Here is a 20,909-nt window from a genome sequence, read left to right on the forward strand (position 1 = left end):
ATGGCTCTGGAGGTTGATACCCAGGTGTAACTTCTTTGCTGCACCTGTGCCCTAGATTCTGAATCCATCACCTCTGAACAGAACCAAGCAATAGGCACTTCAAAGAGACCGACACCTGCACTAAAAATTTGAGAAGGAAAGGCACTAAATCACATTTGTGTCCGGAGAGAGTGCATAAAAGTGGAAGCTGAAAACCCTGTAGCTGTTAAGAGCTGTGACACGACCACCACAACTTGAGCTACTGCAACCAGGCCCAGAGATAAAAGCCTGCTAGACTCTTAACTGGGCATGGGGACACTGCCTAAGACGCCAAGAAAACTTGCCTTGAGCATTGAGCAGCAGCCTGCCTGCCTGCCAAGACTAGGGTGCCCTGTGAGGAGAAGAGCCTGTAGTGAGCGATACCCAGCTGGGATCTGGGACTGAGGATCTGGGTGAGAGAGGTATGAGGCCAGAGGTCCATCGGCACTGACTTTGTTGTCAGACTGCTGCAGTGCATTCAGGACTGTTTACTTGTACATTGCTCAAGCTTCGGTTTACAACCCACAGATTGGAAACCACCTAACCTGCAAACTACTTTTGATATGCAGGTAAGCTAAGAAGTGCTGACATGTGGTTCCCCGGGATATTTATACAGTTATGAAATCTTATATACAATGTTCCTTGACCTCAATGATACTAATGATATAACACTGAGCGGTCAGCAGGCAACTGTAACTTACACCTCTTACATTCACATAAGACATATCGGCTACAGGGATGGCCCAACCCCAGTACTGTACAGTCAATCAACCAGCCATCACCAAATGCATGGAATAACTGAAGAGATCTGTCACACTATACAGGCTAATTGGAGGTATTTAATACAGTCATCCACTGCAGGTCCCAAATATCTACACTGTATGACAGCTTATTATATCTCACACAGACACTCAGACATGGGAAGATAGTAACAATGCCCATCGCAGCAGATCTCTCCCTCTAACAAAGCCAGCTCAGAATTACAGCTATAAACAACTTTCAGACTGGACAGGCTAATGCTGTTACCCAGCTAAGCACATTATAATCATAACAAATACCATGAAGGAACCTGCAGAGCTGTTTGAAGCTGCCAGTGTCTTGAAAATCATAAACTGCTCGTGTGTCTTTCATATATCACCCACCATGCTGCTACAGGCTGCACCCATGAACACGATAACCACTCATCTGTGGTCATCAGGCACAACATAGAAATACTTCCCACAAAAGATCAGAAAACAAAGACATAATTCTTCAGACTACACGCACACCGTACAAGACGTTACATGCTGTTCATGTATGTAAGTGCTTCGGTGCCACACAGAGGTAGAAAGCACTATATAATTCTACAATACAGTATCAGAGAAGTTTCATAGTCCACAGAAATGCTAGCTTAAATATGCTTCTGACTATGACGTAATGTCTCTTGCAGGAGAACAGGACTGGAGTATTATGGAGAAACGTTCTGGTTCCTGATATTAATCTTGCAGCTACACGAAGGGAAGTCTTGGGGAGGGAGAGAATGAAAAGGATTTGGGAGGGTACGTATGAGTGCATTCGGATAGTTAATCCTAGAAAACAAAGGAGGTTGTACCATTGGCTTAAAATCCTCCCCATAAGGACTCTAATTATTTGTATATTCTAAGCTTTTGGCTAGGGAAGTTATAAGGCTGTCAAAACTTTTGAATTTGTCTAGATCAAATCCATGTGATTCGGCACAATCATTGATTAAAGGTTTCCAGTTCAATGTGTTATTATCATCAAGTCAGGTTTGGACAGGATTATAGCTTTGTTCAGCGAACATCAGGAGCAACTCTTTTTCACAGGGTTCAGTTTAAGATTTTGGAAAGATTAGCGAGTATATTACAGGCTCAAGTGAGGTCAACAGTTTAAGAGACTTTTATGTAATGTTGTTGTCCTTAGCGTATAGCTGATAGGGGATTTTGTAGAGTTTCAAAAGTGGTGAGCAAAATAACGATGGATTAAACCCAGATCTGTGACTGGGGGTGAATGTTTTACCATTGTGCAACATTCCGTCCATCATCTTGTGTCTTTTGAGTTTCAAAAGTGTCCCTAATGATTCAGTGTTCATGTTAAAGAAAGTGGGGGCGAAAATAAAGTCTTGTGAAACCCATGGGGCACAGAGAATGGATCAGAGAGGGAAATAGGTATTTTTGCTCTCCTAAATGAATCATAGCAAGTAGCAGAAGAGGACTCCTCGAGTCCACCTAGTTTGCTCATGACACTACCTGTGTAACACTGAGAAGCTCTCTTCACCTACCTAACTTAAAGTTTTACTATGCATGGCTGTTTCCAGTCCCCAATTAGTTCCACCTTTTTTGAGAAACTGAGGTCTTTGACGCAGCCCATTAATTTGACATGTTCAAAATATCAATATTTAACATTTATACCTGGATGTCATTCAGAGCTTAATTTGTAAGAGAATAAGTCCCAGGGGCCAAAGTTTGGCACAAAAGTCCATGGCTTGCATTATCCTCACGTGGCTTAATAAAATCCTTTGGTTAATTCCACCTGTAGCCCAAAGAACCATATTGCAAGCGTTGGTGATCTCCAGACTTGACTATTAAAATGTACTGTACTTGGGTGCAGACAAGGCTTCTATCCAATGTCTTCAACACATTCAAAATGAGCCCGCTCGCCTGCTTTTTTGGTTGCCTCGCCACAACTCTGTCTCTCCTCTGCTCCGTCAACTCAACTGGATCAAGGTAAACAAACTTATTGAGTTCAAAGCCCTATGTTATATGTTTCCGGTTCACCATGGCTTGGAACCCTCATACATTCAAAGCCTTGTCCAGCCGTACCTACCCTCCCGCCAGTTGAGATCAGCCAGCCTTTTTCTGTTTTCAGTTCCTAGAGTACGTTGGACCCGTATGAGAGGTCGCTCGTTCTCTTACCTTGGACTTAAACTGTGGAATTCTCTTCCTTTGGAACTTAGGATCTGTCAGTCTCTCTTTGACGTCCGTAAAAATCTAAAAACCTTCCTTTATAGTCAGGTTTAATTCCTCTCTTCCAAACCAGCTACAACCTCACTCATCCTGCTCAGCACCGGGAAACCCTGTTGGGTAGCTGTGTGCTTTATAAATCTTTTAAATAAATTAATAAATCATATGTCAGGGTAATGAATTCCAAGGCTTTGTAGTCTTGTTACCTCATGACTCTGCAATCCACTACTAGGCACTCCTTGACCGTTATCTCACTATTGCAGCCACTTTTTCACCTCTGCTTTCTTGCTGTGTCACCATTTTATTGTCTTTCTCCTTCTTTTCCTCCTCTTCCTCTGGGTCAAAGTCTGGGAGGAAAATTAAGGGTCAGTCCCCAAAAATCAGTGCAGGTGGGCCCCACCTGCAACTACCGGCTCAATTTCACCAGACCACACCGGGTTCTTACACCATTCATTATATCAATGCTGGAACTGGCTCTCACATGGCAATTTCTTTCAATTTGACAGCTGTTTCTATTGACAGGTAAAGGGGACTTCCATGGAGGCATTTTTTGCACCACATTTTGCAGTATTGTACTCGGATGACCTGGAACAGAGTCATTCTCTCTGACACTAATCCTTTCAGAGCACATATTCATCTCAGGAAGATATATCAATGACATCTTCATGATTTTGGAGCATGACTTTCAGATACTGTTATTATTTCAGACATGGTTAAACCAAGCCGTTGATGCCATTATTTTCACTATGCAATCCTTTCCAGGGTATTACTGTTTGTGCTGAAAATGAGCATCACTACACCGCCCTTTAGAGTAATCCCACAGAGTGCAACATACTCCTGGCTTACAACAGTCATTATTCCCACACAGGTAAGGACTCACTATAATATGGTTAATTCTTAAGGTTAAGATGTAACTGCAAACAGAAAAGTGGTTTCTTTAGGAAGGTAGAGATACTAATCCAGAAGATACTTGAACATGGCTATCCAAACACTTGTCTAGACGCTCCGCTAATAGAGCATGGTACTTACTGCCCACGTGAGACTCTACTAACCCCTCATGCAAAACAGAAATCCAGCTGACTTGTCTGCATCAACACTTTTTCTCCAAGTTCAAACTTCAGCTGTTGACCTTTTGTTTGAGCCCCCTACAAATGCTGACAATGTAGTGTGTCCTTTTTGCATTGAGACAAAGGAATTTACACATCAGCATTTCATTACATCTTTGAGATTTTTCTCAAATTGCATGACTGCCAATGTAATATATACCATTATATGTCCCTATCACTGACTGTACCTTAGCCAAATCACACAAAAAGGGTTCACTTTAACCAGCATAGGAGTCAATCTAGTCACATTTTTTGTTATAGTTTGGTAATTGTGAGGATGATTTCCAGTGGCAAGTGATCAGCACCATTTCCACCTCTGAGAGAGAAGGTGACATCGAATCCCTAATAAACATGAAGAAATTGCATTGGCTTCTTTGTTTGGACACTATAGGCACATGTCTAAATCAACGGCGTACCTAAGGGGGTGGGGGAGCCTGCCCCGGGCGGCACGAGGAAAGCATTGTGTGTGTCAACTACCACCGTCCCCATGAACAAGTCATACATTGGACGCAATCCCCCTCCTGAAAAGTAGTCCGTTGGACACCCCACCCACTCTCACCTGCACCCGAGCTGCAAACCTAGGGGCCGTGGCAGTGTGTCTTGCTATGCTACTGGTCTAAATCATAAGGATAATTGGGCATCCTTAATTTAAAATGAACTCTCCTGATACAGAAACTATAGGAACCCTCAAATCCTGCTGCCCTGGCCTTTTGGTTCTTTTGACAATGTACGTAGGCTGTTTTTGCACTGGCTTGCATTTTTTAATGTACAGTCCTGAGTATTTTGGTCTAAGTGTTCCTATGCTGTTTTACTTTGAAGTTTGTCAGTCTATTAAACCATTCCAAAAAGGAGCCCACCACACCTCCCTTTTCTGCCCCTGGGCCTAGTCTGTCCTCAGTTTCTTCATTTTGATTCTTGGTTCTTCTTCTGTTTCTATCATCTACATTAACCAGCATGCTGCCCTCTCACACTCCCCTCTGAGATCTCATTGTCCCGAAAGGACTCCATACTGCTAGTCAGCGCTACCAGAGAATCGCCATTTTTGGGCTGATTTAACCCAAGTGAAGGACTCTGCCACTTGACCTTGAAACCCAGACCACACGCATGCTCCCCACTGCGGGCTGATTGGAGCCCCCTATGGGAATACAGCATATTTCCAGCTCAGGTCAGTGCCTCTCATACTATTACGCACAGTCTCCTTCACCAGTATTACCCATTTCGAGGGTTTCTAAGCAGCTCCTCTTTCCATTTCTTTTTACATTGTCCATTACTGGCTACCCTGTTCCTGAGGCTTGTCATCAGGGACCCTGTCCTTTAGCAACTGCATTACCTTCCATAATGTAAGGACTGTCTCATGAGTGATGCCTATGTCTTGTACTGGCTCATTTTTCTTTTTCTTAGCCTTACTCTGATTACCATTTCAGTACTATTGTTTCAGCTCTCTCTCTGCCTCCTTGGATCCCCCTGAGCACTGATGATGATCCCACCTTTTTTACTAGGATCAAAGCGCCGTCAACTTTAAAAACACTGACCCTATATGATTAATGAGAATTGGCTGTAAAAGGCTGTGCTTATATCACATGTATAAGGTTGTACATACCTGTTGTGTATTTCTGTAAATATTGTATCTGCTAGTCTTTTATGAAGAAAACTTCGAAATAAAGACGTAAAAAACTGAAACTGGCTGTGCTGTTCTTGTGGTTGTTGATCCACTTATTGATCATGATTTATCACTTGAGTGTATCGCCTCTAAAGAGAGCTCCAAGTACATTTATTGTGCACCAATATTCACTGTGCTGCTATGTGTCTTGAAATTGTTTTTCATAAACTCCTTTGAAAAAATATATTCACCATTTGGCTCTTTGCATCTGAAGCCTGTTAATAGGGACCAGTGTGTTTTTTGTCATATGTATTACCCCAGGTCCCCAGAGATCCTTGGGTCTCCCTTGTCCAAATCTTACTGGAATAATTTTTAAAGCATTTCCAGTTTGTTATCAACAGTAAGTGAATATTTACTAATTCATAAAAAAATTAGAAGAGACATTTTTATGAAAATATAGCAGGACGGCTTATTTTTTATCCTTCTACTGCCTTTCACTTGGCTCACGGTTAATATTATTCACGTTACTATGTACTTCCAAAATACGCATTTATGTGTTGTCACCAATAAGAACATCTCCAAAAGGTGCACGGTTGAGGATGTAATTAGACCTGAAACTTCCGGTGACATTCTAATATTGCTTGACCTTGATGTAATTATATACTCATTATGCACAGCCATGGCCCATTTATTCTATACAGTCGGATGCGGTGCGCATTGCACGCTTCCCAACAATGACACATTTCAGACATCTATTTCTGCTGGCCCAGATCCCTGCTTTGTCGCTTCGCTTCCATTTAACCGCAGGCCAGGCACGCATTCATAGGTTAGTGTTGTGTTTTAAATATGACCCGGAGGAGCATTGTTTTCACACTACTGCCATATTACTAAGCACTGGCACGTTAAATCAGGACGGCTTTTTCAATACCGTGTGGCCTGACCCTCTCTGTGGTGCCGAAACTTTCTGATAACATTAGTTATCGGGAATTAAACCTCTCAGCTCCTCACTCTACCAACAACCTGGTTTGGTGCGAAAACAAAATCTAAAACACTGTTGTTTTTTAATTGTACGAATTCTAACCTCGTCGCCACGCAGTCTATGTAACTCCTGTGAGCCCATTAACGCCAACAATGTGCAGCTCTTTTCTGCCCCCAACAGTTCCCTTTTAATATTGCACTTCTTTTCCTCGTTGCTTTATTTCTCGCTCAATAATAATACACTTACTCAGAAGGGCATCAGTTCTCATTATAAATGCAAGCAAAACAAGTTAAGAAAATAATTAATAAAAACAGAAAAACAACATTAGGGGTTGTCTACAATTGAAAAATTGAGTCGTTTATAAATGCCCAAAAGTGAAGGCTCTCGGGCGGAAGGATGTTCCAACAAGCACTGATAAATCTCAGAGGTCTGCCTCTTTGATTATTGAACTGTTTGGGATTGCACTGTAAGTACGTCGGTGTTTAGTTATAACATTAGGCGTTGGTGTTGCTGTTTATCCTTGTCAGTCTCTATTTCTAGATACACGATACATATTTATATTTGCTGAACAAATCCACAATAGTTATATTTGCTAAACGAACCCACAGTTATCCTGCGGTTAGGATTACAAAGCAAAATCTAAAAAACACTCGAATTCCCCACTCATGGTTAAATAAACTAATCATAAGTAGCGCCCATTTGTGGAGCCCTTTCACTTGGGATTTAGTTATATACCTTTGTTTACAACTGCTGCACATGAACAAAACACCAAGGCATAAGCCATGCATGCAAACAGGGTGAGTGTTTTACAGCAAACCTGACATGATAATTTTTTTTTCTATCTCATAGATTGCATGTAACATCATTTTACACAGAGAAAAATCCCTCCTAATAGACACGAGGAGTCTTTAATGTGATTGTAACCTACCGCACAAATATAACACTTTGCATCACAGTTGTTGTTAAACAAGTTTGGTTAAATCAAATATACATGCAATATATACATATATTTATAGAAAGTCAGCGATAGCAACTGTGTAGTTATTGTAAATTTAGGCTTGTCACTAAAAAGGCGTTTTTATTTTCTCAATTACGTTGCTACTGCTGGATTAATCTGTATGAATTTTTCACAAAAATGAAATCCAACATGGGTTTGACGTGGCAAGTTTTCCACAGAGCATTCAAGGGTAGGGGATTCAACATTTCCAATTTTAACTCTAGGATGCTCATAGGAACATTTGCAATCTGCTACCTAGAAAAATGCTAAATGGAATCAGAATAGAATATAATAGCATTTATAAGGGACACATTTTCACCTCAAAGGGCATCTTGTCGCTAACGGACAAATAGAACAAACTATGAAAGCAATGCAGTTTAGAGAGGGCTACCAGAATAAGCAGCTTTTCAGGGCCTTCTCAAAAGAATTGTAAGAACCAATTGATTTAATCCTCAACACTGTGCCCCTAAGAATGACAAAGCTTACCTCTAACTCTATTTTCATGTAGTACTGCAAAAAAGTAGCTGGGAATTAGAGCAGAGATCTCTGTGTGGTTGACAACGTTGACTTGATTCAGATAAAGGGTGTTTTTCAATCCCACGGAACACCTTAACCATCAAAGACAGGGTTGAAAAAAAAACAAATTGCCTGACAGGAAGCAAATCCAGGTTGATTCTTGCTTTCAGCTACATGATCAGTATCTTCAGCCCACATACCACTATGACACCCAAGTTCTGATTGTTCGCAAGGCTATCAGAGATGTGCATGCCCTAAATAAAGTATGTTATAGTAATCAATCAATGTGGGACAACATCATTGCAGATGTTGTATGTGCATGAAAATGCTTAAGTAGGAACAGCAGAATTTTTCTTATGACACTGAGTTGAAAAAAATAGAGGAAGAAATTGTTTTAAACTGTTGATTTAAAGAAAGATGGTCATCTAAATAAAAGTCAAGGATCTTGGCGTTTGAGGATGGAGAAGGAGCCAAACCCATTGTGGTGGACACGATGGGGTTCTCCCATTTGTCAGTATGGTTACTCTCCAAAAGTCCTGCCTTATTCGAATTAAGTTATGAAAAAATATAAAAGCCATCCATGACTGAACTGCATATAAGCATACAATCAGATTTCCTGCGTAACCTGGAGAATTTTGATCCAGTTTGCAAATCAACTGAGTATCATCCACATAGGAAACCACAGTACACCCAAATGATTTAATAATTGAAAGAAGGGGATGGATGTATATGTTGAACCAATTAGGCAACAAAGACAAGCCCTGAAAAATTCCATATATGGCTTCCCGAGAAGCTGAACGAAAATGAGGGAGCACAACTGGTTGAGACTGGTGTTCCAATAAGAAGGAGCATCAATCCAACATAGTACATCTCAAGCCTAAATCCTCAAGATGCTCAATGAGAATATCATAGTCCAGTGCATCGAACGCTGCAGGCTAATCCCAAAGGATAACAGCAGGAGTGTCACACCTGTCTGCAATCAATTGCAGTTTATCTAAAAGCTAGGTCAGTGTCTGAAACTCTATCAGGCCACAAACCTATGTGCCATGCATTAATACAACTCTCTCCTGCTAACAAGGTGGCTAGTTTCCCCCATTTTATTAATTTTACTCATTAACAGTAATAAGGCGATTGGTCTGTAGTTCTCCACATAGGATTTCACGTTCATGTTTTTTCACAAGGACTGTGTGTCCACCAAATGCATCACATCACATGCAGATCTGGGATCTTATCTCGGAGGCGGAACCTGACCTATGTTTCTTTACTGAAACCTGGTTAAAACCCCACACTGCACCTACTATTACCTTGGGAATACCGGTGGGATATAAAATCATCTGTCAGGACAGACCCATAAAAAAGGGAGGTGGCCTTGCCATCGTGCATAAAGATAATATCATGGTCTCCACTCTCGAGCAATATTGCTCAGCAGAGATGGAGATGTTGGTTTTTAAAATCAGTACCTCGCCGAAATGTTTTATGAACGGTGCTTTGGTCTATCGGCCTCCTGGACCTATGAACAATTTTTCCAACACGTTAATGGAACTATTGGCCCCCCATGTTAATGGCGAGAAAGACTTTGTATTATTGGGGGATTTTAATATACACGCAGAGCTAAAGGAGGAAAAAGAGACCCAGGATTTCCTAAATGATCTCTTTTCACTGGGATTTTTGCTACGCAATAAAGGACCCACCCATAGGGCCGGACATACTTTGGACCTCATCTTGTCCAAGCTCCCTGGAATTGAGTGTTCTGCCCCTATTGCAAATCTATGGACGGACCATTTTACGATTGAATTTTATATCCCTGAGATAGGACCAACCCCTAAGAGATCTATTCAGATCCCTATGAAACGGAGACAATGGCACAAGATAACCAATGAACCCTTTAAGGATGCCTTCTCTATCCAAGATCATGCCACAACCAGTGATATTGATGTGGCGCTAGAGGGATATGAAAAGGCAGTAACCATTGCCATTGAGCATATAGCTCCCATGAAAACATTTAAGACCCGCCCGACGAAAAATCAGGAGGTGTGGTTTTCAGAGGACCTGAGGTCCATGAAGCGTAGAACTAGAAAATTAGAGAAAACCTGGCGCACATCCCATTTGGAGTCAGATAAATTGGAGTATCAGAGGGCATTAAAATTATATCACAAAGCTATTAGAACAGCTCGTAAACATCATATTACCTCACAGTTAGAGGCGGTAGGAAATGCACCGAGGATGCTTTACCAAATACTGAACTCCTTCCTGAAGCCGGCAGCATGTGAGAGTGTTGACACTTCATCTCAACAACTTTGTAATGATATTTCTTGCTTCTTTACGAACAAAATTGAAACCATCTATGAGAAGATTCATGCCTCCATTGCTTCCATTGGACATGTTACTTTCCCCACTGTGGCCCCAGCGAGTAAAAAGATCATCGCTTCCACTTTGGCTAATTTTCCTAACATCACCTTGGCTGAAGTGGAGGGACTCATTACAACTATAAAGAGTGGGAGTCCTATGGATCAGCTTCCACCGAGAGTGATGGTTTCAGTAAGGAGCACATTAGCACCAGAAATCCAAAGTTTGGTCAACCTCTCTCTGGACACAGGCTGTGTCCCACTAGAGTGGAAGAGAGCCCAAGTGCGACCCATCCGCAAGAACACCGCCACTACGTGGGCTGACATGACCAATCTGAGACCCATTTCCCTTTTACCATTCATGGGAAAGCTCATAGAAAAGCACGTCAATAAGCACTTGTCTAATCACCTGGAACACACTGGTGCCCTAGATCCATCTCAGTCGGTCTTTAGACCAAAATACAGCACGGAAACAGCATTGCTGTCGATTACCGATGATCTACGCATGCTCCAGGACAAAGGAACATCAGCTGTCCTGGTGCTGCTAGATTTATCGGCAGCTTTTGATACCATCTCACATGAGATTTTGGTCGAGCGTCTGACTGGGAGTGGACTAGGGGGCATGGCACTGGCTTGGCTAAAGAGCTTTCTTTCGGATCGGACCCAATGTGTCACCATGGGCGATTTCCGATCCGAGGAGACCAGGATTACTAAGGGGGTGCCACAGGGCTCCTGTTTGAGCCCTACATTATTCAACATCTATGTGGCCCCCCTCACTAATATCCTGAGAGCCTTTGGTTTTTGTCCAGTGTCATATGCTGACGATACCCAGCTGCTCTTTCCCTTTGACCATCTAACTCCAGAGGTATTACATTCTTTCTCTGAGGGGATGAGAGCAGTTTCCCAGTGGATGTCTTTGAATATGTTGCAGTGCAATGTCTCAAAGACAGAGGTCATGCTCTTCGGTGAGGCTAAGATCTGCTGGGCTCCTGACTGGTGGCCTTTAGATCTAGGCCCAGTCCCCGAGCCTAAGCAGATAGTCAAGAACCTAGGGGTCCGTCTGGAACAAGAACTCAGCTTGAAGCAGCATGTTACCAACCTTGTTGGGTCTTGCTTTCGGACCATTGGATTGCTGCGCAGAGTTTTTCCATTGCTTCCAGACACCATCAGAAAGACCCTGGTCCAGGCGTTAGTTATCAGCCGTCTCGACTATTGCAATGGTCTCTTGCTGTCAGCTAATGAGGAGGATCTGGATAGGTTACAGGTCGTGCAGAACACCGCAGCCAGGCTGGTTCTAAATGCCCCTCCGAGAACATCTTCAAAACCTCTTCTTGCCAGGCTTCATTGGCTTTCCATCCGCCAGAGAGTTGTTTTTAAGATCTGTTGTACGGTCCACAAAGGACTTCATGGTTTGGGTCCCTCCTATCTGGCTGACAAGTTTGTGCTGTATGTTCCTTCCCGTGCTCTACGGTCCAGTGACCAAATGCTTCTCACGATTCCTAGGATCAAGCGGGTAAGGCAAGGGGGTAAGGCTTTGTCTGTGAGGGGACCGAGGATATGGAATGGTCTCCCTCTCCAGCTTAGGCAGCTTGAAAATCATCTGGCCTTTAGGAAAAAGCTGAAGACGTTCTTGTTCCAGGTCTAACCATTCAGTTTATGAACTAGATTGCAGCCATGTAATTCGATCTCCTGCAGGTTTCAGCAGTCAGCTAGCGCGGAGATACTCCTCTGGGAGTTTTTCAAGCGCTCTATAAACACGCAAAATAAATAAATAAATATCCATTGCGCATTTTCAAAGTAACATTAATGCTGTCCCCATGCTTTTCTTGTTCTCACTTTGAAAATACAAACCACAGTATTTAACCATTGGTGTTTATTAGCTTTCTTTGTAATGCATTTACTTTCCATGAAATAATTGTTTGACTATCACCTGTTGATACATTGTTGCAAGCTATTATAAATCACCCAGGTCTCCACTGGTATTATGGGTTATCTCCCATTGTCGGTAATCACTTTAGAAGGTTAGCATTTTCTCCCCTTAGCCCTTTTGTGCCTACTAGCTGTCTTAAGTCACATGACTGGGTGTAACTGACAGTTAGACTTTGTGAATTCCTCCCAGACAGTCACACAATAGAGGGATTAGGTATTCCTGAATGGACTATCCGCTGGCAAGAGGGGGGCAAAGCTGAGCCCAGCCCCACTTGCAACTGAATAAGGAGTGCTCTGCACACAAAGGACCTATCACTTCTACATTGTCACTGCAGCCAGCTTGGAGCCAGGACGGGGGAGTTACATTCCATTCACTCCAACATCCAAAGGGAGGGCACCAGGGTATAACAATAGGACATCAGACACCAACTCTTGAGTTCATTCCTGGACCTGAGGAAGACTCTCAGAGGTCGGCCTGCTGTTGAGACCTGCTGTGCACTCTGCAAGACTGTTTTGCTGTACCTTGAAGGACTGCTTCACTGCTTGGAGCCTCCCTTGACCCTGAGACACCAGCCCTGATGTTGATCCCTGCATATTCACTGAATCCAGGACTACTGTAGTGACTCCAAGGGCTAGTTTGCTGGCCTCCCGGTCAGAGCCACAGGGACAGAAAAGGCTCTCACCATCTTGAACCCACACCTGGACCCAGCCTATCATTCTTGCCTTTGTTCTGGCCAAAAGGATGTGGTGGATCCACCTTTGCGATTGCTTGTCAAACAAAAATGATTGTCGACACATGATCATTCTCCGAACCATTCATGCAGAATGATGTAAAATGAAGAGGTATTGACTAGAAATGTGATGGGGAAAGAGTGTCTTGGGAGCTGAGGTAGATTTACCTTTTATAGAAAGTGTTGTGAAGATTTGTCAAAAGGCCTTACAATTATTAGCAAACCAAAAAAAGCTCTTCCTATGGAAAGTCTGACTTAACTATAACTACACATTGGAAACTTCACAAGATGTAGTGGTATAAAAAGCCACATTTCTCCAGGAACTATGAAATATGGGAAATATTTTGTGGTTCCTGTAAAATATCATCATAATGACAGCAGTCAAATTGCACTGCTTTACCATTCTCAGGGCGATTCGGAATATGTGGCAAGTTTATCTCAGCTACATTTGTGTGAAATCTGCAACTTATGAGAGAAATATGGTAAATCAATAATTACTGGGTAACGGTTGCACAGAATTGGTAATAGAATTTCAACTAATACATCTCCCCATCCAAACAAAAAGCTGCAGATATTATTTTTAGAAAAACCTGTTTACTAAACATTTCTGGTTAATGTGCAGAATTGGTAGTAAAAATTGAAATTTTAGCCACCCCTTATAATGTCTCTGGGAGCGACTGTGGACTCTCTTTCTTGCAAACTGGCATCAAGTGATTTTGTTTATCCGGCGAATGCAATGAACTGAGATGATGCCCAATGGAAAACTGGTGTGTACAGAAGAAGCACGGTGATGTCCCTTCCTGTCTTCTGTAGACAATCAAACTTTACTGTTACCAATCATGATCTTTTCAGGCCTTAATTTGAGCCGGTGCTTTCCGGTGCTAAGCACCGGCACTTAATTGGTTTCCTGTGCTCGGCACTGGCACCTAATTGTCAACACCATAATTAGAACAGTCCACCACAGGGTGGCGCTTCTCATTTATTTTAGAGATATGAAGAACAACGATAGTTTAGGAATACAATACACATTAAAATTGCTAATACCTGCCTCCCCAGCCATTTCTTTGGCTTTGGGGACCTGGAATAATCTGAACTGCCACAATTACATGTGAGAGAGATTTGTTAGTAGTTGTTTTGGCAGCAATGACAAGAGCGAACGGGTGGTGCAAGCTCTAGTGGCCTCCTAGTCGGAGCCCTGGCACTTAATATTTTACAAATTAAGCACTCGATCTTTTCAATATGTAGGGTAAATTTTAGGAGCCAGCTGCGACACACTGAGTTCATGATTGGGCCTCTGCTGCTACGCATTAGAAAACATGGCTTACACCTGCCATGACAACTCACGAGGTGAAAATAGCTAAATTGCTGTACTCAGAGCGCTAGACCCAAGAAAATGCACCTTCAGTTAAAACATTGCATCGATCTGTCAACTCATCTGTGACGTGCCAAACGAACAGATCACATAGCTTTCAGCACATGAAACTGTGCTAATGAAATTTCAAGAGTTTGTAAAAATATAACACTGATTTATTAAGTATTTATTTTTGTATTTTTGATCGGGAGTATTGGCTAAAACCAGCTATGGCAACACATTCGTGGAGATGGCTTGCATGTCAGGACTTTTAAGACTGAAATATTTTAGAAGCAAATGATTAAGTCAAATTAATTCCCTTTGAATGGAGAGAACCTTGAAAATTTTCTAGAAACGAAAACTTAATGTTATCAAGCTAGTTCGAAAACAAATATCAAAGTTGTGTGCACATTTGTTATTTTTCTCACATAATAATGTACAAACATGTAAGTCCCAAAGCTTTAGTGAAAGTGATATGATGGGGATTGTATGTGACTCTGGGCAAAAAGCAGACCTAAGGAATACCGGATTGTTTAAATACTTACTTTGCCTTTCCAAAATAGTTCTTTCTCCTCTTTCTCAGACATTTGTGACAGCAGATCTTCAAACATGTTTCCAATGTCCTCGAGCTGTCTTTCAGTCTCTGACAGAGCTAAACATTTTTTAATATAGAGTTCATCATACTGGATAATGTCATTCCTTTAGGGAAAGTGACATTGATATTATTAAAAACAGAGTAAACAGAGAAAATTATTCTTATTATATAGCTCTATTAACATAACACACAAAACATTTAAACATTTATTTGAAATGCTTAAAACTCAAATTAATATGCACACATATAAACAATGTAGAAAGAACAGTAAAGCAGGGGATATGCACATGCCAGTGGTGAGAAGTTTTCTATATCAATAGTTCGACACTCGCTCTTCTGATATTCAGCAATGCAAACAGCAGAATGCATTTCAATACATTAAGGAATATGCACACCTTGGAAATCAGATGCAGTTTAAATGTCCATATATTAAGGTGGATGTACCAGGTTAAATGTAGGGAGGGGAGACTTCCAGCTCCGACTACAACAGACCCTAGGCAACAGGTTCATCCTGGTCTTGGTGGACCATGCCACCCGGTACCCAGAAGCAGTCCCTCTCAGGATGATCACAGCACCAGTGGTGGGCGGTGCATTGATGGGGATCTTTTCCCGTGTGGGGTTCCCCAAAGAGGTGGTCTCCGACCGGGGTACCAACTTCATCTCTAGGTACATGAAGTCTCTGTGGGAGGCGTGTGGGGTAACTTATAAGTGGTGTGTGTGGAGTGGTGTGGCTCACTGGTTAGAGGCAGCAGACCCGGAAGCAGAGAACGGCCCGGGACCAGGGTTCAATTCCCGACGCGGCAGGGTCGTGGACCAGGGTCAGCGGACTCGATAATTCTCGCCTCGGTGCCTACTCTAACCAGGGATCACACTCGGCAACTCTGGGCATTAGCTTGCCTCATCTATACAACGGCCCCCCACATTCGCCGGGGATGCCTGGTTTCACCTTGGAGATACCCAGTAGGGACCATCTCACAGGGATAGCCAGGACGGGTTCCCCAGCGGTCTACAGCGCCACGATGCCTCAGGGCAGCAGTGCGCTTTACAAGACACATTACATTACATTACATTACACATTACATTACATCACCACTCCTTACCACCCTCAAGGAATTGGGTTGGTTGAAAGGTTCAACCGCACCCTAAAAGGTATGATTATGGGCCCAGCGGGGCCCATGGAACGGAAGTGGGACGTCTTTCTTCCATGCCTGTTGTTTGCCTACATGGAAGTGCCTCAGAAGTCCTTAGGGTTCAGTCCCTTTGAACTCCTGTATGGCCAACCTATTAGAGGACTGTAATGGCCGGATTTTCTGCTTAGGTGGAATCAGCCCCTAGGGGCCCCTCTAACCCAGCCAGAACGTAATCACCTCCCTCCTTAGAACGTATTTACAATGGATATAGATATATGGGGAGATAGCAATAAACATGCATAGGTTTTCTACCATATCTTATTCACATTAGTTAGTCTCGCGGCCACTCAGACCCAGACTGATCTACCCCAGGGCAGATATGACACACAATCCGGCGTGTCTACACACGGGCCTGCAGAACCCAATGCTCTTTTTTCCACACGGTTCACAATCCGGCGAACCTACACGCTGGTAATCCCCCCCCAGCGCTCTCACTTACACACGGCCCGCAATCCGGCAGACCTACACGCTGGTAATCCTCCCCAGCGCTCTCATTAACACCGTATATCAACGACAACCACTTTCCTATGAACACCTATGGGAACAATTTCTCATTTGTCTACTTGGGATAAAACTATGATAATGGAAATTAGTATGGTTTCCGAATGGTATGATGTACCTTCTATTCTTGGCATCAAAGGTCCACTCGCTCCCTATTTATTTGATCACTACTTACCTGATCGGGATTTCACATCCGTTCACGCAAACAACTTTCAACTAGAAGCGCCATTTACCAGGATTGAACAAGAATACACGGCACATGTCAGTTCACTAAGAACTAGGGTATTTATTAACAATGAACATATAACACAATACTATGCAACATAGTTTCTGCAAAGAAAAGATAAAGGTTAGAATGCGCGCTCATTAAAGAAAGGGCGGAGATCACCTTGTTAATATGAAGTCGGGACTCGGCAGTCATCTAGGTTCCCTTCTTGTCTCTGTGTCTTGGCTCGTCTCGCAGTCACACCCCAGCCGTCACAAGCACACGTCTGCACCGCTAGGCTCAATCAGGTCTGCTTCCCTCCAAGTCACTGGAACCTTGCTGGTTATTAGCTACCGTATCTCTCTCTCTCTCTGTTTCAGTGCGCTCCGCGCTAAGTTTCCTTCAATCTTTCTCAGAGAGTCTCGGTCTTAAATCTTTCTCGGACTTCAAAGATGGCGACTGTCCGCCATAGAATAATTAATGGCAGAGATGCTAACGGCTAGCTGCCGCCTACGAACTAACTCTCGACTGACTAACACCTTCGCTAATATCAAAGCCTGTTCCTTCATGGAAAGCTACGGCCAGTAACCTGCCGCCCACCAAATTCTTGTACCTCCCCGTACCAAGGACACGTTCCCAGCCGGCTGGCCTGAAGTTGTGTCTTCGGAGTGGAGAAAAATACATTCCTTCGATAAGTGCCAGCCTGAGCCGGTTCTCTCCAAGCGAACAACAGCTTGAAACTAAAACATTACACTTGACCTAGAAGGCCTCTCGAGCTACCAGGCAGAGGGCAAGATGGAGTCTGTCCCGTTTAAGGCCTACAGGGCCCACAATACGCATAACTCCATGGAAAATATCCTAACACGCTAGTAAAAGGACGGATCATGATTAATACTCATATATTTATCCCCTAGCTTGAATTCATAAGCCCTACTCTAAAGAAAGGGGCACGAAAATACCCTACTATGAAAAAGAAAGAGGTCCTATCTATAGTCCTAATCCCTATGCTATAAGGCTGATAGACTGGAGTCACTCTCCATCATTCTCCCTGTAAAGGAGCCAGAAAAGTCAGCCATTACAAGGACCTCTCTCACTGGTGAAGGAGGGGTGGGAGAAATCCTATGGGAAAACCCCCCAGGATGTGTTCAGCTATGTGCTGGCCATCCGCAACCAGACACAACGGTTCAGGAAGCTCGCTCAGGAGAACCTGGAAGCTAGCCAGGAAGAAATGAAAAGATGGTACGACCAGAATACCACTGTGGTCGAATTTCAACCTGGGCAGAAAGTGTGGGTGATGGCGCTAGTGGAGCCTTTTGCGCTCCAAGACAAGTGGACTGGGCCATATAGGGTAGTGGAACGCAAAAGCGAAGTAACCGACCTGGTTAACTTGAAGACTCCCAGGCAGCCCCTGAGAGTCTTGCATGTGAACTGCCTCAAACCATACTTTGAGAGGTCTGAAGTGACAATGCTCATGGCTACAGATGCAGGAGGGGAATAGGATAGTGATCCTCTCCCTGACCTCCTGGCAGCTAAGGAGCAAGACGGGTCAGTGGATGGTGTGGTCCTCCCACCCACCCTGACCCCAGAGCAGCAAAGGGACTGTTGCCAGGTGTTGGGTCAGTTTTCCTCTCTGTTCTCCCTGACCCCAGGTGTCACCAATTGGTGCGTCCATGATGTGGACACTGGAGATAGTCTGCTTGTGAAACAGACATTTTACAGGGTAGCTGACAAGGTCAGGGCCAGCATCAAGGAAGAGGTTTCCAATATGTTGGCACTAGGGGTGATTGAGCCCTCCAGCAGCCCCCGGGCTAGACCAGTGGTCTTGGTACCAAAAGCTGCTGCGCCCGGTGCCACTCCAGAACTCAGGTTTTGTGTGGACTACCGTGGACTCAATGCGGTCACGAAGACTGACGCACACCCCATCCCCAGAGCTGATGAGCTCGTGGATCGGTTGGGAGCTGCCCAGTACCTCAGTACATTTGATTTGACTTCTGGGTACTGGCAGATTGCCTTAAGTGATGGGGCCAAAGAGAGGCCGGCGTTCTCAACGCCAGAGGGGCCCTTCCAGTTCCGAGTCATGCCCTTTGGGTTGAAGAATGCCCCTGCCACCTTCCAGAGACTGGTTAACCAGGTACTGACCGGGCTGGAGGAATTCAGCACTGCATACCTGGATGACATTGCTGTGTTCAGCTCCACGTGGGAGGAACACTTGCAACACCCCTGTGAAGTGTTGAAGGCTCTGCAAAGGGCAGGCCTCACTAGCAAGGCCAGCAAGTGTCAGATAGGGCAGGGATTTGAGGTGTATTTGGGACACCAGGTGGGGAGCGGCCAGGTGGCGCCCCTACAGGCAAAGATTGATACCATTCTGGCTTGGGAGCCCCCAAGACCCACACATGGGTGAGAGCCTTCTTAGGACTCACCGGGTATTACAGACGCTTTGTCAAAGGGTATGGCACCATCGTTGCCCCCTTGACAGAGGTGACCTCCAAAAGGCAGCCCAAGAAAGTGAATTGGACCAAAGCTTGCCAGACTGCTTTTGATGCCATGAAGACTGCCATGTGCACAGCACCGGTGCTCAAGGGGCCCGACTTCTCCAGTGAGTTCATAGTGCAGACAGACGCTTCAGAGCATGGTGTGGGAGCAGTACTCGCACAGATCAATGACGGGGGCTGTGACCAGCCTGTGGCATTCTTTAGTAGGAGGCTACTCCCCAGGGAACAGGGACGCTTTTGCTGTGGTCTGGGCTCTGAAGAAGCTGAGGCCCTACCTGTTTGGGACTCACTTCGGTGTTCAGACAGACCACAGGCCCCTCAGATGGTTAATGCAGATGAGGGGGAGAAGCCAGGACTGTTGAGGTGGTCCATCTCCCTACAGGGAATGGACTTCACGATGGAACACCGCCCTGGTACAGAACATGCCAAAGCTGACGGTCTGTCCAGATTTTTCCACCTTAGTGAAGAGAACTCCCAAGAGGGTGGGTAGTTCTACCCATTTTCAGCTGGAGGGGACACGTGTTAGACCTGGCATCCTTGGCGTGGTTTCTCCCTATCTTTTTGCCTCTACCTCCTGTATTTTTGATGCTGTGCTGGATTTCGTTTTTGCTGGTTTAGATGCTTTGGACACTCTGCCACTGCTGATCAGTGTCAGAGTGTAAGTGCTCCTTGAGTAAATTGTTATTATGATTGGATATACCTGATTGGCATATTTGTATCACCATGAAGTCCCTAGTAGAGTGTACTGGGTGTGCCAGGGCTGGTGATGACAAATGCTACTAGTGGGCCTGCAGCACTGATTGTGCCACCCACATGAGTAGCCCTAAAACTGTGAACTGCCATGTCCTCCTGGTCAGTGTCCCCACTGACCAGGCCTAACCCTTCCCTTTCTGTGCACATTGGTCACCCCTATGGAAGGCCCAGGGTACCTCCTTGGGCAGGGTGCAGTGTATGTGAAAGGTAGAGCATGTACTTGTGCAGGTGACATGCTCTGGTAGTGAATTACAGCCATTTCTGTTTTTCACTGCTGCAAGGCTATCTTGCTACATAGGCTATCATGGAGGATGCTGGCTACAGTGGCTACCAGCATATCTTCCCATAGGAGCAAGATGGGACATAAAAGTCTAGTATCCCTGAACTCAGAATGTAATAACACATCTTTTAGGAAAGGTGGTTTTTAACTCCTGTGTTTGAGAATAGCACTTTTAGAAAGTTGCTGTTCTCTTATCTGACCTTTCTGTGTGCCTTGGCCTGTTTGTGGATTGACTGTCTGGTTTGAGAGTGACAGGGGCTGGGGATTCCCCAGGAGGCTGGCTGAGTCAGCCCTAGGCTGAATGACTGTATTTGCAACTTGAGTGGTGGGAGGAGATAGCACCTGGGCCTGAATAGGGCTG

The 20,909-nt window shown here is 44.2% G+C and overlaps 1 protein-coding gene across 2 annotated transcripts in view; it reads right to left on the reverse strand.

The window, feature by feature from the left end:
- CCDC178 (coiled-coil domain containing 178) overlaps nucleotides 1-20,909 on the reverse strand; it is a 1,232,457-nt gene that overhangs the window by 886,039 nt on the left and 325,509 nt on the right. For both annotated transcript variants that reach the window (XM_086966951.1, XM_086966950.1), the window contains exon 10: nucleotides 15,078-15,231. In XM_086966951.1, the coding sequence (XP_086823077.1) occupies nucleotides 15,078-15,231 (154 nt within the window). The remainder of the gene's footprint in view (nucleotides 1-15,077; nucleotides 15,232-20,909) is intronic.

Source organism: Lissotriton vulgaris, chromosome 4_1, assembly GCF_964263255.1.
Source record: "Lissotriton vulgaris chromosome 4_1, aLisVul1.2, whole genome shotgun sequence".
NCBI lineage: Eukaryota > Metazoa > Chordata > Amphibia > Caudata > Salamandridae > Lissotriton > Lissotriton vulgaris.